Source organism: Aedes aegypti, chromosome 1, assembly GCF_002204515.2.
Source record: "Aedes aegypti strain LVP_AGWG chromosome 1, AaegL5.0 Primary Assembly, whole genome shotgun sequence".
Taxonomy (NCBI): Eukaryota; Metazoa; Arthropoda; class Insecta; order Diptera; family Culicidae; genus Aedes; species Aedes aegypti.
Genome location: NC_035107.1, coordinates 146,871,771 through 146,888,547, shown reverse-complemented (window position 1 = coordinate 146,888,547; position 16,777 = coordinate 146,871,771). Strand labels below are relative to the sequence as shown.

The window sequence follows — 16,777 nt, the reverse complement described above, 5'->3', positions numbered from 1 at the left end:
TTTATCAAAATTTCGTAAGTGCAACTTTAAAAGAACATCAAAAATAAAATATCACAAAAGATTTAGGTGTGTTAACTTTAATTTGAACCAAATCAATGAGAGAAATTCGAAAACTGGTAAGGTGGGCACTTTATTTTGCCTCTCACTGTAATATGGTTCTCTAACTCGATATCGAGATACGAAATATCGAGTAAGGGAGAGTAAACTGTATTATATTATCACATAAACATTCTACAGTAAATATAAATCTATTTCTTAATGGACATGAAATCGAACAAGTATATAAATATAAATATCTTAGTATTTGGAATGATTCAAAATTAAATTGGGGTTTTATATTAAATACATCTAGAAAAAATGTTCCAGAAGGATTAATTTTCTCCGAACTATTACTGGTACTTGGTGGGGTGCTCATCCTTCTGATATGATAGTTCTTTATAAAACAACAATACGCTCAATTTTGGAATACGGTTGTTTTACTTTTGGTTGTGACACTCAAACTCATTTTGCAAAACTTGAGAAAACTCAATTTCGTTGTTTAAGATTTTGTTTGAAATTAATGAATTCCACTCATACTAAATCTGTTGAAGTTTTATCTAGAGTTGTTCCTATTAAAACTCGATTTTCAAGAACTAAATTGTAATTCCTCGTGCAATGGTTCACAAATCAGCATCCGCTAATAAATATTTTAAGAGATTTACACACAATAAATCCTTCTAGTAAAATGTTAAATTCATTTAATCATTGTTCTACAGAGCATATATTACCCGTTTTATCAAATACGTTTTACAATTGTGATATAAATGTTCATTCTTTTCAGCCCTATATTGATAAATCTTTACATTGGGAATTGAATCAAATACCAAATAATATATTGTTTTTTAACGTAAACTTTGTGGATTTGATCAAAAATTTGTGAATTACACTGACGGAGCATTGATTAATAGTAATGCAGGTTTTGGTGTTTATAATATTGATGTAGCATATTTCTTCAAATTACAATCTCCATACTCAGTTTTTGTAACTGAATTGACTGCATTGTATTTTACATGTAATATAATAAAGGATTATTCTCCAAACATTTTCATCATTTGTACAGATAGTTTGAGTTGTATCAACTCTATCGAATCATGTAATTTCTATTTTAAAGACCATTATTTAATATTATTGTTAAGAAAATTATTATATGATTTGCATTCTCGGGGATTTATTATTAAATTTGTTTGGGTTCCATCCCACAGTCATATATTTGGTAATGAACAATGAACAATGAACAGCTACTCGTGGAATTATTTATAAACGAGATGTTGCTCATTCGGAATATTACACAAAATTTAAAAAATATGTTTTGAATTCTTGGCAAGTTGATTGGGTTTCAAGTGACAAAGGTCGATGGTGTCATTCCATTTTACCAATTGTGGAAAAAAAACCTTGGTTTAAAAATTTATCTGCTGGTAAAAATTTGATTTGCATGTTTCCTAGACTTATTTCTAATCATACTTGTAATAGTCATTTATATCGTATTAACATTAAATTCATGTGATTGTGGCAAAACTTATCAAGACATTGATCACATAGTTTTTTATTGCAAAAATATATGTTTTACCTAGGAAAAAACTCATAGATAACATCAAGAATTTAGAAACTACTGTACCTGTATCTGTTCGTGATATTCTTGGAATTAGATCACTTCCTATGATTAGAATTTTATAGGATTTTTTCAATGATATTCGTTATGTTATGTGTTACTGTTTTGCGTTTTATTTTATTTTGTTTCAGAAATCAAAAACTATGGCCTCCCTTGAACTCTTCCATTTTCTCCCATTTTTGGTTATTGAAACTGCTTCTCAAGATTATGATATGGATCATTTCCGGTTGAGCCTTTAGTTTTAAGCGATTTTTTATAACGTTATTTGAAAAGATAAAGAGGTTTTGTGCCCTTTTGAAAACGATTTCAAAGAAAACCACTCAAAGGGGTTTCTCCCTCTTTATATTTTTTTTGTTTAATAAACAAATAAATAAGCCAATACCGGCATTGAAAGAGGAAAACAAATTATTACTAAATACAGTAAACTCACCCTAACTCGATATTGAAGGGACCATCGAGTTAGGGAGGTATCAAGTTACAGAACACAAAACCAGTGCAACTGCGATCCAAGGGACTATCGAGTTAGCCAAGAAAACCAACTTTTACTATGGTTCTCTAACTCGATATCGAGTTACGGAATATCGAGTAAGGGAGAATTAACTGTAATTGCGAAAAAACTCAAAAACTTGCTATGCAGTTTGAAAGTGCGCACAATTTTAATTTAGGACTTACTAGTCCAATTGAAAATCAAGTTACTCAGGACTTCCAAAATATTCTCAATCAAGAGAAAGTTTTCGGAAATGCCTGTGAGACTGATTTGGAAGAAGTGAGAACTATTATAAAAAAATTAAAAACTTTGAAAGTTCCCTCATCAAGAAACTTCCAGAAAGTAGCTTATCAATTCAATTTTTGCCAATGAACAGTTCGGATTCCGCTATGGACATTCGACCACTCATCAACATTTACGTGTAACAAATTTGATCCGTTCCAACAAATTTGAAGGCTATTCTACTGGTCTTGCGCTTCCTGACATAGAAAAAGCCACAGTGTTTGGCATGAAGGTTTGATTGTAAAATTAAAAACTTTAATTTTTCAGCATACATTGTTAGAATAATCAAAATTATCTGGCAAATCGTACATTTCAGGTTAATTATCAGAACTCCAGATCTGAAAGACTTCCTGTAAGAGCTGGTGTTCCCCAAGGCAGCATTTTGGGACCAATATTATACAATATTTTCACATCTGACTTACCTGAGTTACCTCAGGGTTGTCAAAAATCCTTGTTTGCGGATGACACAGGCCTCTCCGCCATAGGACGAAGTCTGCGTGTCATCTGTAGTCGATTGCAAAAAAGTTTGGATATTTTTTCTTCATACTTGCAAAAATGTCAAATGCAAACTTTGTCTTAAGAACAAGCTTTTGATATTCAAACAAATTTTCAGGCCAGCCATGTTGTATGCTGTACCAATATGGACTAGCTGTTGTAATACCAGGAAGAAAGCTCTGCAGATAATTCAATATAAAATTTTGAAAATGATTCTGAGGCTTCCTCCCTGGTATACTGGCTATGCCCATGTCCATTGCCCTCTTAAAAGTCCATGTCACCATGTAACACGTCAAAATTTGAAAAACAAGAGCAAAATAAAATGACCCGATTTTGTCAGGTTCCCCATTTTGTCAGCCTAAAATTCATCGAGGGGCTGACAAAATCGGGTCCTTACTGTAGTACCAATGAGTTACATAGAATATCCAATGTTGAAACATTAGAACAAATGTCAAATAAAATAAGTCATAATTTCAGGCAAAAATCGTTACAATCTTCTATTGCCACGATTAATGCGTTATATGTTTAGGTTAGGGGTCGTCCATAAAAGACGTAGCTTTTTAGGGGGGAGGGGGGTATTTACGAATTTGTGATGAAGTGTGACGAGGGGGAGGGAGGGGTCCTAGCTAGTGGACGTAGCATTTTGAATCAAGCCCGTAAAAAGAAAGGCGCTGAAAAAAAATGCATGCAATTATTTTTTATCAAACTTTTTTTTTTACTTATAAACTTGGGTTTTAAAATTATGAATAATTAATTTATAAATAAACAAAATAAAAGTTTTATAAATTGATTAAAAATCAATGCTCTAACTACTTGGAGTTCATTTTTTGCCATTTGTTAACATGACATAAAATCAGCCGTTTTAGTATTATCCATATTTTCTGTTGGGACTTTATTTCTTCAAGAAAATAAAACATGCAATTCTTGGCAAATATTACAAAGATATTTATTCCGTGAATTATGCCTTCAATGTTGCAGGAGATTTCCACCAAATCAACTCATCATTTGTTTTGATATATCAATGCTCTTGCTGGAATAGCCTGAATATTGATGAGGATAATAGATTCGAATGTTATCAAAATTGCCCTATCATTAAATTTCCTAATAACTCGGTAATTTGAAGAATGTTTACTATTTAACTGTTTAATTATAGGTTGTGTAAGATTATTTCAGTATGGAAACGATAATGAAATTCAACTCAAATATAAATAGAGATTATTGTTTTTGTATAATAATCGCTAAAATTTTCTTAACATTACAAATAGTTCAAGTGTAATCTGTTCTGTATCTGGCCACTGTTTGCTAAAATGATTTGAAATTGGATAATATTAACGATGATTCTTTTCAAATCAATATATTTTCTTGATCATCTTCATTGAAATCTATTTCCTAACAACGAATAATTAAAAAAAAAACAATCCTCTAGTATAACGAAATTTTTGTTCAATATATTATAAAATATAATAGTAGTAGCAAAAGTAATATAATTTAGCCTATATGAAACTGGAAACCAAAACCAAGGAAAATGTTTATTTAAACCATTTCCAAATTACTTTTGAGCGCTACTGTATATCAAACTTTTAGATTAGATAATCCTTACATTTCAGTCAGTAATGAATACCAAACTTTGTATTGAACTTCTCAATTCCAATTTTTTTGTTTCAACCTCGTCACTAAGGAAAACAAATAAAAAATATATAAGGGGGAGGGGGGGCGGTTGCTTGATATGCTACGTATTTTCCAGGGGGGAGTACCAGTATTTGTGACGAAATGCTACGAGGGGGGAGGGGGTGTAAAATATCAGTGAAAAAAATGCTACGTCATTTATGGACGGCCCCTTAAGTTAGGTTAAGAAAATTCAAAGCGTTATTTTCTCTTATAAGCAGGTGAAATCAACTCACCTGTAAAAAATCTGAACTGCTACGGCAAATGAAATGTAATATGTTGTTAACAAAATGCTAATAAAATCCTAAATTTGTTTTACCAAATTAGGAAGATAGTGTTGTCTAATAACACAGAACACTTAGATATAAGAAATGAATGTAATGTTTGGAATGATACCGTAAAATCGGGTGTAATTGATCAGAAGGGTGAAATTGATCATCGTATCACACGATTTTATTTACTCGTAATGGAGCACAAATATTGATGTAAGCTGCAGTAAATGAACGTTGCTTGTCGTAACTATTGTCGAATTGTGTGTTGTGAAGTTTTTTGCGTTAAAGAATGTTTATTACTATGAAAATAACGTAAAATTTCAAAATCATGCACGGTGCAGTATTGACAAACACCTATGAACTTTTATGTATAAGTAAGGATTTAAACATGGTATAGACCTGAAAGTTTGTGAGGATGCTTGAGATATATCCCCAAACCAGATTTCATCACCAAAACTCGTACCAATTGGCTCATATGGTTGAAATAATTGAATTTCTGTTAGATATCATTGAATTCCTTAGGAAATTGCATACATTTAGGCGTTTTCCGCGTAATTCTTGAAATTTAACTGTTCGTTATTTATATAAATATTGCATTGTTAAGAATTTGACAAGCATATTCGGATTTAGGGAGCTCAAATTTATCATATAGAGTTGTTTTGAAAACTAACAATAATGGCATTGACAAGTGATCAATTTCACCCCGAAATGAGATCCTCTGATTTTTTATTTTAGAGATATTTGTTAACACTAAAATGATATTTGTTAGAAAATTTCGGTACATAAGTCGATGAGGCTCACCTTCGTACTTGTTTTCCTGCATTTAGTTGTTTGGCATTGTTATCATTATCGAAAACATACTAGAAAAACCGTGAAAAATGATCAATTTCACCCGAAATTACGGTACTAATAAAAAAAATAAAAAAAAGCATAGAAATTCAAATAAAATAATATTTCATACTGTGGATATCTTCATAACACTACACGCTGACATAAAATACAGAACTAAGAAAATAAACTTCTATGCTGATTATCAACGCGCGCAGGACGAGTTGTTACTGGTGGTTTTTCGTAATCATGCTGCGTGCACTAGAGCAGCGAGCTCGATTTTGCGCACGGGGTCATCGACGCCTAATACAGGTCGGACTCGATTATCCGGAGACTCGATTATCCGGGGACTCGATTATCCGGGATTCAATTATCCGGAATTTTGGACTCGATTATCCGGAATTTGTTTTTTGATGTTCTTGTTTTTCAATTTTTATGCATAAATCAGAGATAATTTGGTATTGCAATATACAATGTGAATATTTTTGCAGTTTTGAACATATTTAAGAAAAGGGGGGTTTAAAAAAGTGTTTTTTTGTGTATGCTGGGAAAATTTTTGTTTTCTCTTGTAAAGACCCCTACTGTCCCTTGAAATAATTTCTTGCAACGCCACCGCATCATATAGTCAAAACAACGAAAAAAGATAATATTTAAGTTTCTTTATCGAAGATTTCAATATTTTTCTTAGTGATTCGATTATCCGGAGTGAAAAAAAAATCGATACTCCGGATAATCGAGTCCGACCTGTACCTTCAGGGTCGTTGGTGGACCACTTAGCGTTCACGTACCTTCAAATTACACTTCAAATTATACCTGATTCTCTTTCTTACCGAAACGAGCACTTTACAATGACGAACTTATAACATTTCGCATTTTCGAAAAATAAGGGAAGGCCTAGTGTAGAACCTTATTGGTTTGTTATAAAGCTTTCTTCCTCACAATTACGCGACATCAGTGTGTGACAAACTTTGTGTTCTACTTGGAAGGATTACTGTATAATAAAAAAAACAATGATTGCAGTACCTTCTGATGGCTTCCTTGGTCTTTCCATTTGCGGGCGCGCTTTTTAATAATGCCACGTGCTTTATGACGTTCCAGCAACTCGATTCGTTTGATCAGTTCGCTAGCCTCCTTCGTTTCCCGGTCGTCGACAAACACGATGAAAACGTCATCCTCCGTCGAAAGTTCCGGCGAATATCCGACCAGTATCAGCTTTCCGGGGTCCAAGTCTTTCAGCTTTTCCTTCAACTGCTGCTGCGTTTCGTCCTTCCCTGGAATATGATCCTCCAGGACTTCCTTCTTGATTTGCTTCCAGGGATGCTCGGCACTGATCGTCTGACCGATTTCCATGCCGATTTCCGCCTGAAGATCCGGACTGATTACCATCCGGGTGGATTTCGGAAAATTGATCAACCTTTGGCGCGCCTCATCCTCCTTGAAGCCGAAAATCATCGTAATTTCCTCATCTTCCGACGAGTCAAAGTCGAAGTTTTCCTCCGACCGATCGGATTTATCCGATTTGCCATCGTCGAAACCGGATGTGGACTTTAAATGGCTCATCTGCGTCACGTGACTCATTTTTCGTTTGTAAGGATTATTTCACCCAGATTCGAACTTTTGGAAATTAATTCAAAACGTAGGGACACAAACATGTGGTCGTTACCATTCCTGCTAAGCAACCGTCGCCAAGGCATTCCAACGTGGAGTGTGCCTGATGGGTATGCAACGCACGCTGCAACATATTAGTGGACGCCTAAATTTCCGCAACACATAGTACAGGCTGCGTGCTGAATGTGGTTTAGCTCTGACACTCTAATAGTTTTCTACCAGGCATTAGTGTTACTACGATAGTACATTATTCCAAAGAATTAGTAATCTGGTGCCCTACTACACACGGTAGCTTGCGGATACCCTTTAATGGGTAAAAATTCACCCATGTCCGCTAGAAGTGCTTCTCCACATTTAATTAGTAAACACGGTTTACTCTTTAACGGGTAAAATTGGTTTCTGTCAATGGATGGGTATTTTTTACCCTTTTTGTATATCTCGCTCGCTGCATAAAGAGCAAAAATTACACGGAGCCACAAATCAACCCAACTTTGACTTCTTTTGACGCAATTCGGCTCTTCCGTGGGACAACCCAAATTTGGGTAAACTGACATATACCTTCCATTAGGTTGTTTTCATTTGACAACTGCAAAACAAACAACTCAGTGCAAAAAAAACTACCCAGCGTTAGCTTTCGAAGTCTCCGTGATGGGTAAAAACAACTTAACGTTGGGTAAACTCGAAAGAAACCCAAATTTGGCTTATTCCATTGAACTTCGACGATGGGTCGGTGCATCTCTCTCTGTTTTTGACAACATTGCTGTTGCGAGAGAGGCAAAACAACCCAACCGAGAGTAAAAACTAAATGCAGTTTACTCAAATTTGAGCAATAGAACTTATTTTTTGGGTAGTCTGATTTCTCCGTGTATATCTCTCTTTGTTTTTCACACAGAAAACCGAGGAAAACAGCAGCAGCTTCGTAGTCCCGAATAACAAACTGTAACACTTCGTAATGTGCCTTTTCATGTGGCAGGTCCGTCTATGCATTTGTTTATATTGGTGGAGGACCGGTGCTAACACGGGCCTGTCATTTTCATAGAAGAACTGTCAAAGAACTTTCGGATCAGCTGATTTGAAACGTCTTGTGAAAAGGCCTATGCAACAACACGACAACGGACCCTTATGAAACGTACGATAGTGTTTGACAACGTGATGACAGCCATAGCGTTTTCCATCGGGCGAACCTTCGCGGCGTCGTAAACAGTACACTACTACCATACAGTCAGGAAGAGGTGTACCTTTCCGTAGGCATCTTTGCCCCTCACTTTTGATTTCGTGTTCAGAAGTTCAAGTGTAGCGTAGCCGAGAGTGCTACAACATTTTTCGCTCCGCTTCGGTAATAAAGTAGTAAAACCATTCATCCACAAAATCCCCAACTAACAGCTCAGAAAACCAGAAAATAACCCTTCGGATAGTTTCTTCGGTGCTTGTGGTATAAAGAAAACGTAAAATAACCCCAGTTACGAGTGTTTGAAAAAGCGAAAAATTACGAGTGAAAAAATTGGATCAGCCACAGCCTACTTTTTCCTACATACGCTTCTTCCTACTACCGTGTCTGCCAGAGCTGCAAATTTCTATCGCTTGCCTTTGGAAACCTGCTGCCATCATCGTTTCAATTTCTCACGCTACTAACTCGTTATTTTAGTTTTATTATATCTCCTTTAATTTGACTAGTTTAATGAAAATTGTTAGTTATTTATCTGTTTTCACCACATGCAAGTGCAAAATTCAGCCCACTTTCTTTCACCGTATCATGTAGCGAAAAATCGATAATTTGCAGTCCCGAAAGTGACGTCACCCTCTTTTCTTTCTTCTTTTTTCTTCTGTCATATTTATGTCACTGCAACGCTGAAACGCAATCATCGCCTGCTGCGCGTGACAAAACTATGTGTGTTTGTCAACAACACAACCAAAAAAACAATCGCCATTAGAGGAAAGCTGGAGAAATTAGAGCAGTTTGCGAAACTTTCGAAAATGGACCGAAAGGCGGAATTGGAGCGGAAGAAGGCCAAACTGCAGGCCCTCCGCGAGGAGAAGGACCGACGCCGCAAGGAGAAGGAGATGAAGGACCTGGAGGAGGCGGCAGGGAAACTCGGACATCCTGAAAGTAACACCAGAAAAGTGAGTGATGCATTCAATAATTAAATTTAATCAGGGTATCGATTCCTTTATCATTTTCCTCAAATATTTATTCTGCAATTTAAACTTCAAGACATCCTCATCTTGGGGCGTTCTTTAGTCGAGTGGTTAGAGTCCGTGACTACAAAGCAAAGCCATGCTGAAGGTGTCTGGGTTCGATTCCCGGTCGTTCCTAATGAAAATTTCCTTAACTCCCCTGATTTTTTTTTTTTAAGAAAAATGGTGTCTAAAGTATTTTTTTCCATATGATTGCAGTGAATTCTGTTGCAAAATTATTCAGGCTTCAGAAAAACCACCAGAGGCTTTTACGAGACTTTTCAATTAATTATTCAAAAATTTAATCTCAGATTTCTCGAGGAAAAGCTTTATGCATTATCCTAGTGGTTGTTCCAGAAATACATTCAGGGATCTCTCCAGAAATTATTCTAGTTATTCCTTTACCAATTCTCCCAGATATTCTTTCAGCGATTTTTAAAGAAATCCTTAGAAATTTCTCCAGAATTCGTTCCAAGAATTTCTCGAACACTTTAAAGTTACTATCTCCAGTAATTTGCTAAGGGATAACTTTATTATTATTTTTTTTTTCAAAAGCTATCTTAGAACTTCCTTCAGATATTTTCCCACTAGGTAATCTTCCACCGAAATTCTAGGATGTCTTCCAAAAATTTTGTACTGATTTTTTTTCCAAAAAAAATTTGCAAAGGTTAATTTCGGAGTTTCGACAAAGAAAATGTTCTGGTTTTTTTTTTTTCAAGAAAACCCGACAACAATTTCTACATTATTTCATCCACAGTAACTCTAAAAAATCTTCATGGGGTTATTCGAGGAAACCTATTAGGAACTTTTGAAAAAAATCCTGTGTTCCATTATTGAGATCTTTAGCTTTATTGCTAGGAATGTCTCCAAAAGTTCATTGAGGAATTACAACTGCAGTTTCTTCCAAACATTTTTCCGAAAAAACCATGAAATCTGCAAAAGTTCATTTAAGGTTCCATACCGATTAACACTCAGGCCTGATAGCGGGTCACTTTTTAGTGACTTGGTCACTTTTTTTCGACGTGGCCGCTAAAAAGTCACTATTTTCAACTAAGAAGTCCCTTATTTTAGAAAAATAGTCACTAAAATCACAATTCCGCGACCTGATGATAAATTAACGATACCTGGATCAACTTCTTAAAATTGAGTAGCAGGACAGTAATGTTTTACTGGTATTTATTATTCTAATGCAAACATTTTGTTTTGATCAGCATATCAAAGTATCTGAAGAGGAAAGGATTATTTGCTAACTTTCTGGAATAACTCAAGTAAATATTGCACAGATATTTTTGACAGAATATTTAAAATAAATATGTTGGAATTTTTGTTAGCTCTGGTAATGTTTTGAAATTTAAATGTCGGTTTATTTCCTGACAGAGTTTCTGAGTAAATAAAATTCTGGAGAAATCAACGAAGAATATCCTTAAAGGGTCTTACCATTTGAAGGAATCTCAATAAAAGCGTTTCATGAAAGAACCTTGAAAACTTCTTTGAAATTTCAACCAAAAAACTATTCATCAACTTTGTTAAAAATTTGTCCAGGAATTATTCCTATTGACTGTTTAACGATAAACTTGCCACGATCGACGCGCCACCCATATTTCATATAACGGAGTTTATTAGAACTAACTAACGATGTTACTGCTGAATCGATTCACCGATTTAAACGATTCCTTTGAATCAAATAAAAATTAAAATTCATAATGTTGGAAATGAGATCAAACGCATTCGATTTTAACATCTTTCAATAAAATCTGGGCTGATATTCTTTAGAACCGATTTAATTTTTCAAGACAAATTCAATATTCGGTTTCTGTTTCATCAACGTTTTAAAAATATTTATCGGTTTTAATAATCGAATAAAAAAATCGAATGAAGAAAATCGATTTACCCGATTTTAATTGTTCCAAACATCGATTAAAAAATCGATTAATCGGAATAAAAACATCGATTTTCGAAACATCGATTTAAAATTGCCCAACGCTAGTAACATTGATCACTCATATAGAATTATTCTCAATCATGAGAACGTTTTGAAAAATGCCTGTGAGACTGATTTGGAAGAAGTGAGAAAAAAATTCAAAAATATGAAAGCTCCTGGAGATGATGGAATTTTCTACATCCTCATCAAGAAACTTCCAGAAAGTGTTGGCACCAGGCGATCGCATTCGAAAACTATTTTTGTTTGTATGTGTGTGTAACTTTAGTTCAAAATTTGTCATGGCTATCTAAAGACTATTTAATGTGTTAATGATTATTACAAAAAAATAAATAATATAAAATGCTAAAAATCTATAAAGTCCCCAAATACACGGTATTAGGCAACACACGGAATAAAAGCAGGTCACGGTATAGTGGTAGACATAACAGTACAACCGTACAACTATTATACAAGTTGGTTTCAAACAAAACAATTAGTTTGTTACAACTTTTTGTAGGGCAACTATGGCTAACCTCAGTGGCAATGTCGAACAGTTAACAATATATTCAAAATAATCATGGGCGTAAATAGCCATCAGACTTCGGGGGGGGCCTCGGATCCTTAGCATTGGAAATGTTGGATTGTTAAGGTTTACAAAAATTCCGATGCTTGTTTAGACAATATTTGTAAATCGATAACAGTTGATCGATCACACAAAGGTAGGCCATAATTTCCGAAAGTGTCTCAAATTGTTTGATAATTATGTGTAATACACACCACTAAAATCTAATAAGGTTAATTTATTTGGCAAGATAACGTTTTTTACATAATCAGATGATGTGGCTCAAAAAGTGAAATAAGTTGAAGTTCACCCACAATAATTGTGTTTTAACTAGAGATTTAAGCCTTTCTCCCACGACTTTGATCGACAATTTCTCTACGGAAAAAAGCGTTTGAGCAAACAATGTTGCAAATAGAATGAACTTTTCGAAATCAGTTAAAAAAGTTGATTTGCATTAGTAAATTGATTGTTTATCAATAGTTTTTACTACTGGATTAATCTTATTTGTTTCAACTTCTTAACGGAAAAAAACTTAAAAATTTAGAAATTTCTGAAATTTTAACATAAGATTGAATAATACCTTTTCTGTTGAAGTTAAACTCTGCGTGGCTATCATCAAATTAAAGGGTTTAACGTGTTTTTCTAATAAAGCTGTCAACCTTAAATTCGTACGATTACAGGTTCAAAGTAAGCAAAACGGATGGTACCTTGTTGGTGAATTTAATAATACACTATTTTGATGAAATATTAACATTTGAACTACTATACAAAATGGAGAAGAAATCTGTTTTGATCTAGCAAAAAATGTACGACTGATCAATATATATTTACTAGGAAATACATGAGCTAAGCCCACCAGATTTTACCCAGGAAACTGGAATAGGTGTAGAATGAGGCTCACTTTACGCAAGTTTCATCGGATTTGGTAAAATAACAAAATTGAAATCAAATTCCCTAGAAATATTTTAGACTATTTTCCTTTTCAACATGTCTTATTTTTTCATAAACTATTGAGACTTTGAAAAACATCTTTGTATTTAGTATTCTCCTCTCCTCTCATAAGGCATTCTCCAACGTGCATTAAAATCACATAGAGAAATGTTAGAGTTTTCACCCCAAATTTTGGTGTTTAAACATAGTTTTCAAAATGATTCCAAACCTTCACGAAACTATATATCGTCGATGTCTCATTGTCGATAGAAGCAAGTTTTATTTATTTTTCTCAAATAACGTCATATTTTTGAATTACAAACCGTTTACACAAATCGGAACTATCTATAGGAAGAGATCCCCCGGTACCGGACACTTAATGCACTAAATTTATAATAAAAAAAATAGTAGAATTATGAGATCTTGTTACCCATTCATGATAAATTTTATCATTTGTGTAGCGTACAAAAATAAATTTTAAAAATATAAATATCAATTCTTACATTTTGACGATGTATTATAGTACTAAATCGGCTAATCATAAAAGGGTGCTCCCAATACAAGACACAATCTGGAAATGGCTCTATTTCTGTAAATTTTCTTCTAATTTGTATAGAAAGTTTACAAAAAACCAAGGTGCAAAAACTACAAACATATGTCAAATCAAGCTGTCTGAAACAGGGGGACAAGAGGTGCTTGACGAAAATTGTAGTTTGTCCACATTAAGTTTAAATATGGTATAAAATACATTCATACTTTAAAATAATGATTATATTCAATCATATTTGCGTGTTTCAAACTATTTTGTCGTATTCAAAATAATTAGTAAATAGGCTCAAATTTTAAGGTGATACGTCAAGGTGTGTTGTTCTACGTAAACATTACTCTCCATAATAGCCTTCTCTTATTCTAATACACCAACTTGATCAAACCACGATTTCTCAATATTTAGATTTTGTCCGGTATTGGGTGCTGTCCGCGCACTATGGGATCTTCCCCGAATGATGAAACAGTTTTGATTGAACAAATATTTGGACAGAGTTGATATAAAAAGTATAAAATTCTTATACACATTTTTGAATCGTTAAGAAGCTCTACCGCAGGTTTGTGAATCATTTTATCATGGAAGCAAGCAATCCAATTATAGCATGTTTGAGGAGAGAACGCTTTGAATACTAGTAGAAAACAATAATTCGTAGAGTGGTATCTAAGGCATCATTGAAGCCAACTGATGATTCGCCAGACTAAATCAATGCTATTCAGCTTTTAGTTGAACCGTAAAGCTTCGTATGCAGTTTTCTACAAGAAAAGAAATTCTTGACCGAATGGATCAACAAATTTGATACAGAATTTTATTTCAAACTGCATTTCTTCTCAACTGAAAACTACGATAAAAAAAAGATTTTCTTAATTATTATAGACAATTAATTTCACACATCATCAAGATAGGCGATTACTTTTTCTTTTCAGCAGCAAATTAGCGTAAAATTTTGACTACAGGACAATAATTGATCCCAAAATCTCGAAGCTTGTTATAAAATTGGTAATCATACGGTTAAGCTGTCCGTTTTGTTTTCTAATTAACAATAGGACTACAAACGGATCAAGCGAGTTCAGCCAATTGTAAAACCTGTTTCGGAACATATACCGTAAAGTGCCCTAATTCAGCGCATTGCCTAATTCCGCGCATTTCATACAACATTATTTACATATGGAAATACACATCAATACTGCAGCAACTTTTAACGCCATTTGATGCTACTTTGATTTAGAATAAGTTTGAATCACAAATAAAAGCAAATAGAGCAATTTTACGCGGCGTAAAAAAATAATCAGTGGAGGCCCGTCTGAGTAGACGCCATTTTTTCAATTTTCTTAGCGTCCGTGCTAAGACTGTAGGACACAAACAAACGTGATTTCTTTATTAAAAATGTTTTGTTATATATGCAATATTCTATGAAACTACTTGCTACAGATGTGTTTCAGGATGCTTCTATGAAATCTTATCAAAAAATTAGAATAATTATTGAGATTAATCCCAAAAAGTATTGCGCGGCATTAGGGCACGTCATTTTTTATAAGTCCCTAATTCCGCGCACTGCTATTTACAGAACAACAAACAAGTAAAACATGCTATATTGGTCTTCACAGCTGAATATTTATCTGAGGAAGTATTTTCATGCATAAATACATTTCGCAAACAACCAGAATATCGGGAAAGCCCACTTACAGGGAAACTAGCGGCCGTTCAGAAACCACGTGGTCATTCATGGTGGGAGGAAAAGTTTGTCCAAAACCATGGTCCATAAACATTTGTTATTGTATGAACAGTAGTGTGGGACAAAATTTAGATTCTCGCTCCAGTCCACTTTTTGGATTGCATTTAGGTCCCATAACAATTGTTCAAAATTTCAGCTCGATCGCAGAAACTATATTTTAGCGCCAGCCGTTCAAAGTTTGTATGAGATTTACTATGGGAAAACTTACTTTTGCAAAGAAAAATCGCCAGAGTTCGCCCATTGACCTCTATAAAAATTCTGAACACAGACCTCGATAGGTATTTTAACGATGAAGGATATTGCCAAAGACTGCGAAACAATTCGACACTTGTGAAGAAAGTTATTCAATGAAAACCTATTGGTAATGCAACGTTGATTAACACGTAAAGGAATAACAATAATAACAAAATTGGGCAAAATTTCAGAATAGTCTATGCTTAATAACTTTTTTCACAAGCATCGGATTGCTTTGCGGTCTTCGCAATGTTGTTCATCGTAGAAATACCTATCGAGATCTGTATTCAAAATTTTTATAGAGGTCAATGGGCGCCCCCTGGCGATTTTTCTTTGCAAAAGTAAGTTTTCCCATAGTAAATCTCATACAAACTTTGAACGGCTGGCGCTAAAATATAGTTTCTCCGATCGAGCGGAAATTTTGCACAGTAGTTATGGGACCTAAATGCAATCCAAAAAGTGGACTGGAGCGAGAATCTAATTTTTTCATATAATCGTGTCCCAGGCTAATGAAGGTGGTGGTTGGTCCCTAGTGATAAATCCTACCTCCGTTCTGGTCACGATCTTCAGATTATCGTGATTCGTCAACATTCTTATTGATAAAGTGGGGGGACAGGCTTGAAATGGGGTTTGAAAGAAAAGAATGTCAGAACAGGTATCCACCGGCGACGCCAAACGGACCAACGTAATGTGGTGTAATCTGGGATTTGTGGATTGAATACTGATATTTTTTGCCAAGCATCAATATGGGTGACTTCCGAGGATAGCGAAACGTAAGAGGGGTTATGACAAGGTTGTGGGTAAATCCATCACATTGGGGTTGTGACTCTGTGTCTTGTCAGGAATAGGGTCTGATTGGTATTGTAGTATGCAATAGAGTTCGGAATTGATAGACAGACTTTAAGGAAAGAAGTTTTGAACGTAAGGCAGCAGCACCTTGGATCGTGGAGGGCGTTGGTCTGGAGAGTTGGGCAGCTGTTTATGCTGGGTTACATTACGTAGAAAGTGGAATCTGTTTTGCTTCGCATAAATTATGGGAAGTATTTGAAAATGGTTTCTTGTTCAGATTGTGTAACGCAAGAAAGAATCTTTAGCTCGGCGTTATATTAGGAGGTTATTATAGTGCAGGGTCGAAGAGAGGATGAATATTTGATCACTTAAACTTTACGCTGCAAGATATTCGTAGTCGTTTTTCGTTTTTTTTTCTGATGTACAGGTATAAACAGGTATATTTAGCCTAAATAATGAACAATCATACGCGTAGAGCCTACGGGTCATGAAGTTAGGATTGAAATCAAAATAATATTGCGCATTTCTTTCACATCACAGGATTATCGCAGAAGTTTTTACATGTGCGGAGGTGCCGGTAGAGGTGCGCGATTGCGTCGAGT

The 16,777-nt window shown here is 34.7% G+C and overlaps 2 protein-coding genes across 15 annotated transcripts in view; one reads left to right on the top strand and one right to left on the bottom strand.

Moving 5' to 3' along the window:
* The window catches only part of LOC5576009 (WD repeat-containing protein 63), a 56,894-nt gene extending 49,089 nt beyond the window's left edge, over window positions 1-7,805 (bottom strand). The window contains exon 1 of the mRNA XM_001662302.2: window positions 6,701-7,805. Within this exon, the coding sequence (XP_001662352.2) occupies window positions 6,701-7,255 (555 nt within the window). The 5' untranslated portion in view covers window positions 7,256-7,805. The remainder of the gene's footprint in view (window positions 1-6,700) is intronic.
* Window positions 7,806-8,482: 677 nt separating this feature from the next.
* Window positions 8,483-16,777, top strand: part of LOC5576012 (cytoplasmic dynein 1 intermediate chain) — a 47,549-nt gene continuing 39,254 nt past the window's right edge. For 11 of the 14 annotated variants that reach the window (XM_021850423.1, XM_021850415.1, XM_021850399.1 and 8 more), the window contains exons 1-2: window positions 8,484-8,621; window positions 9,217-9,406. In XM_021850423.1, the coding sequence (XP_021706115.1) occupies window positions 9,260-9,406 (147 nt within the window). In that variant the 5' untranslated portion in view covers window positions 8,484-8,621; window positions 9,217-9,259. Of the gene's footprint in view, window positions 8,731-9,216; window positions 9,407-16,777 lie in introns of all 14 variants that reach the window. The other 3 variants (XM_021850372.1, XM_021850362.1, XM_021850355.1) reach the window with 3 other exon arrangements.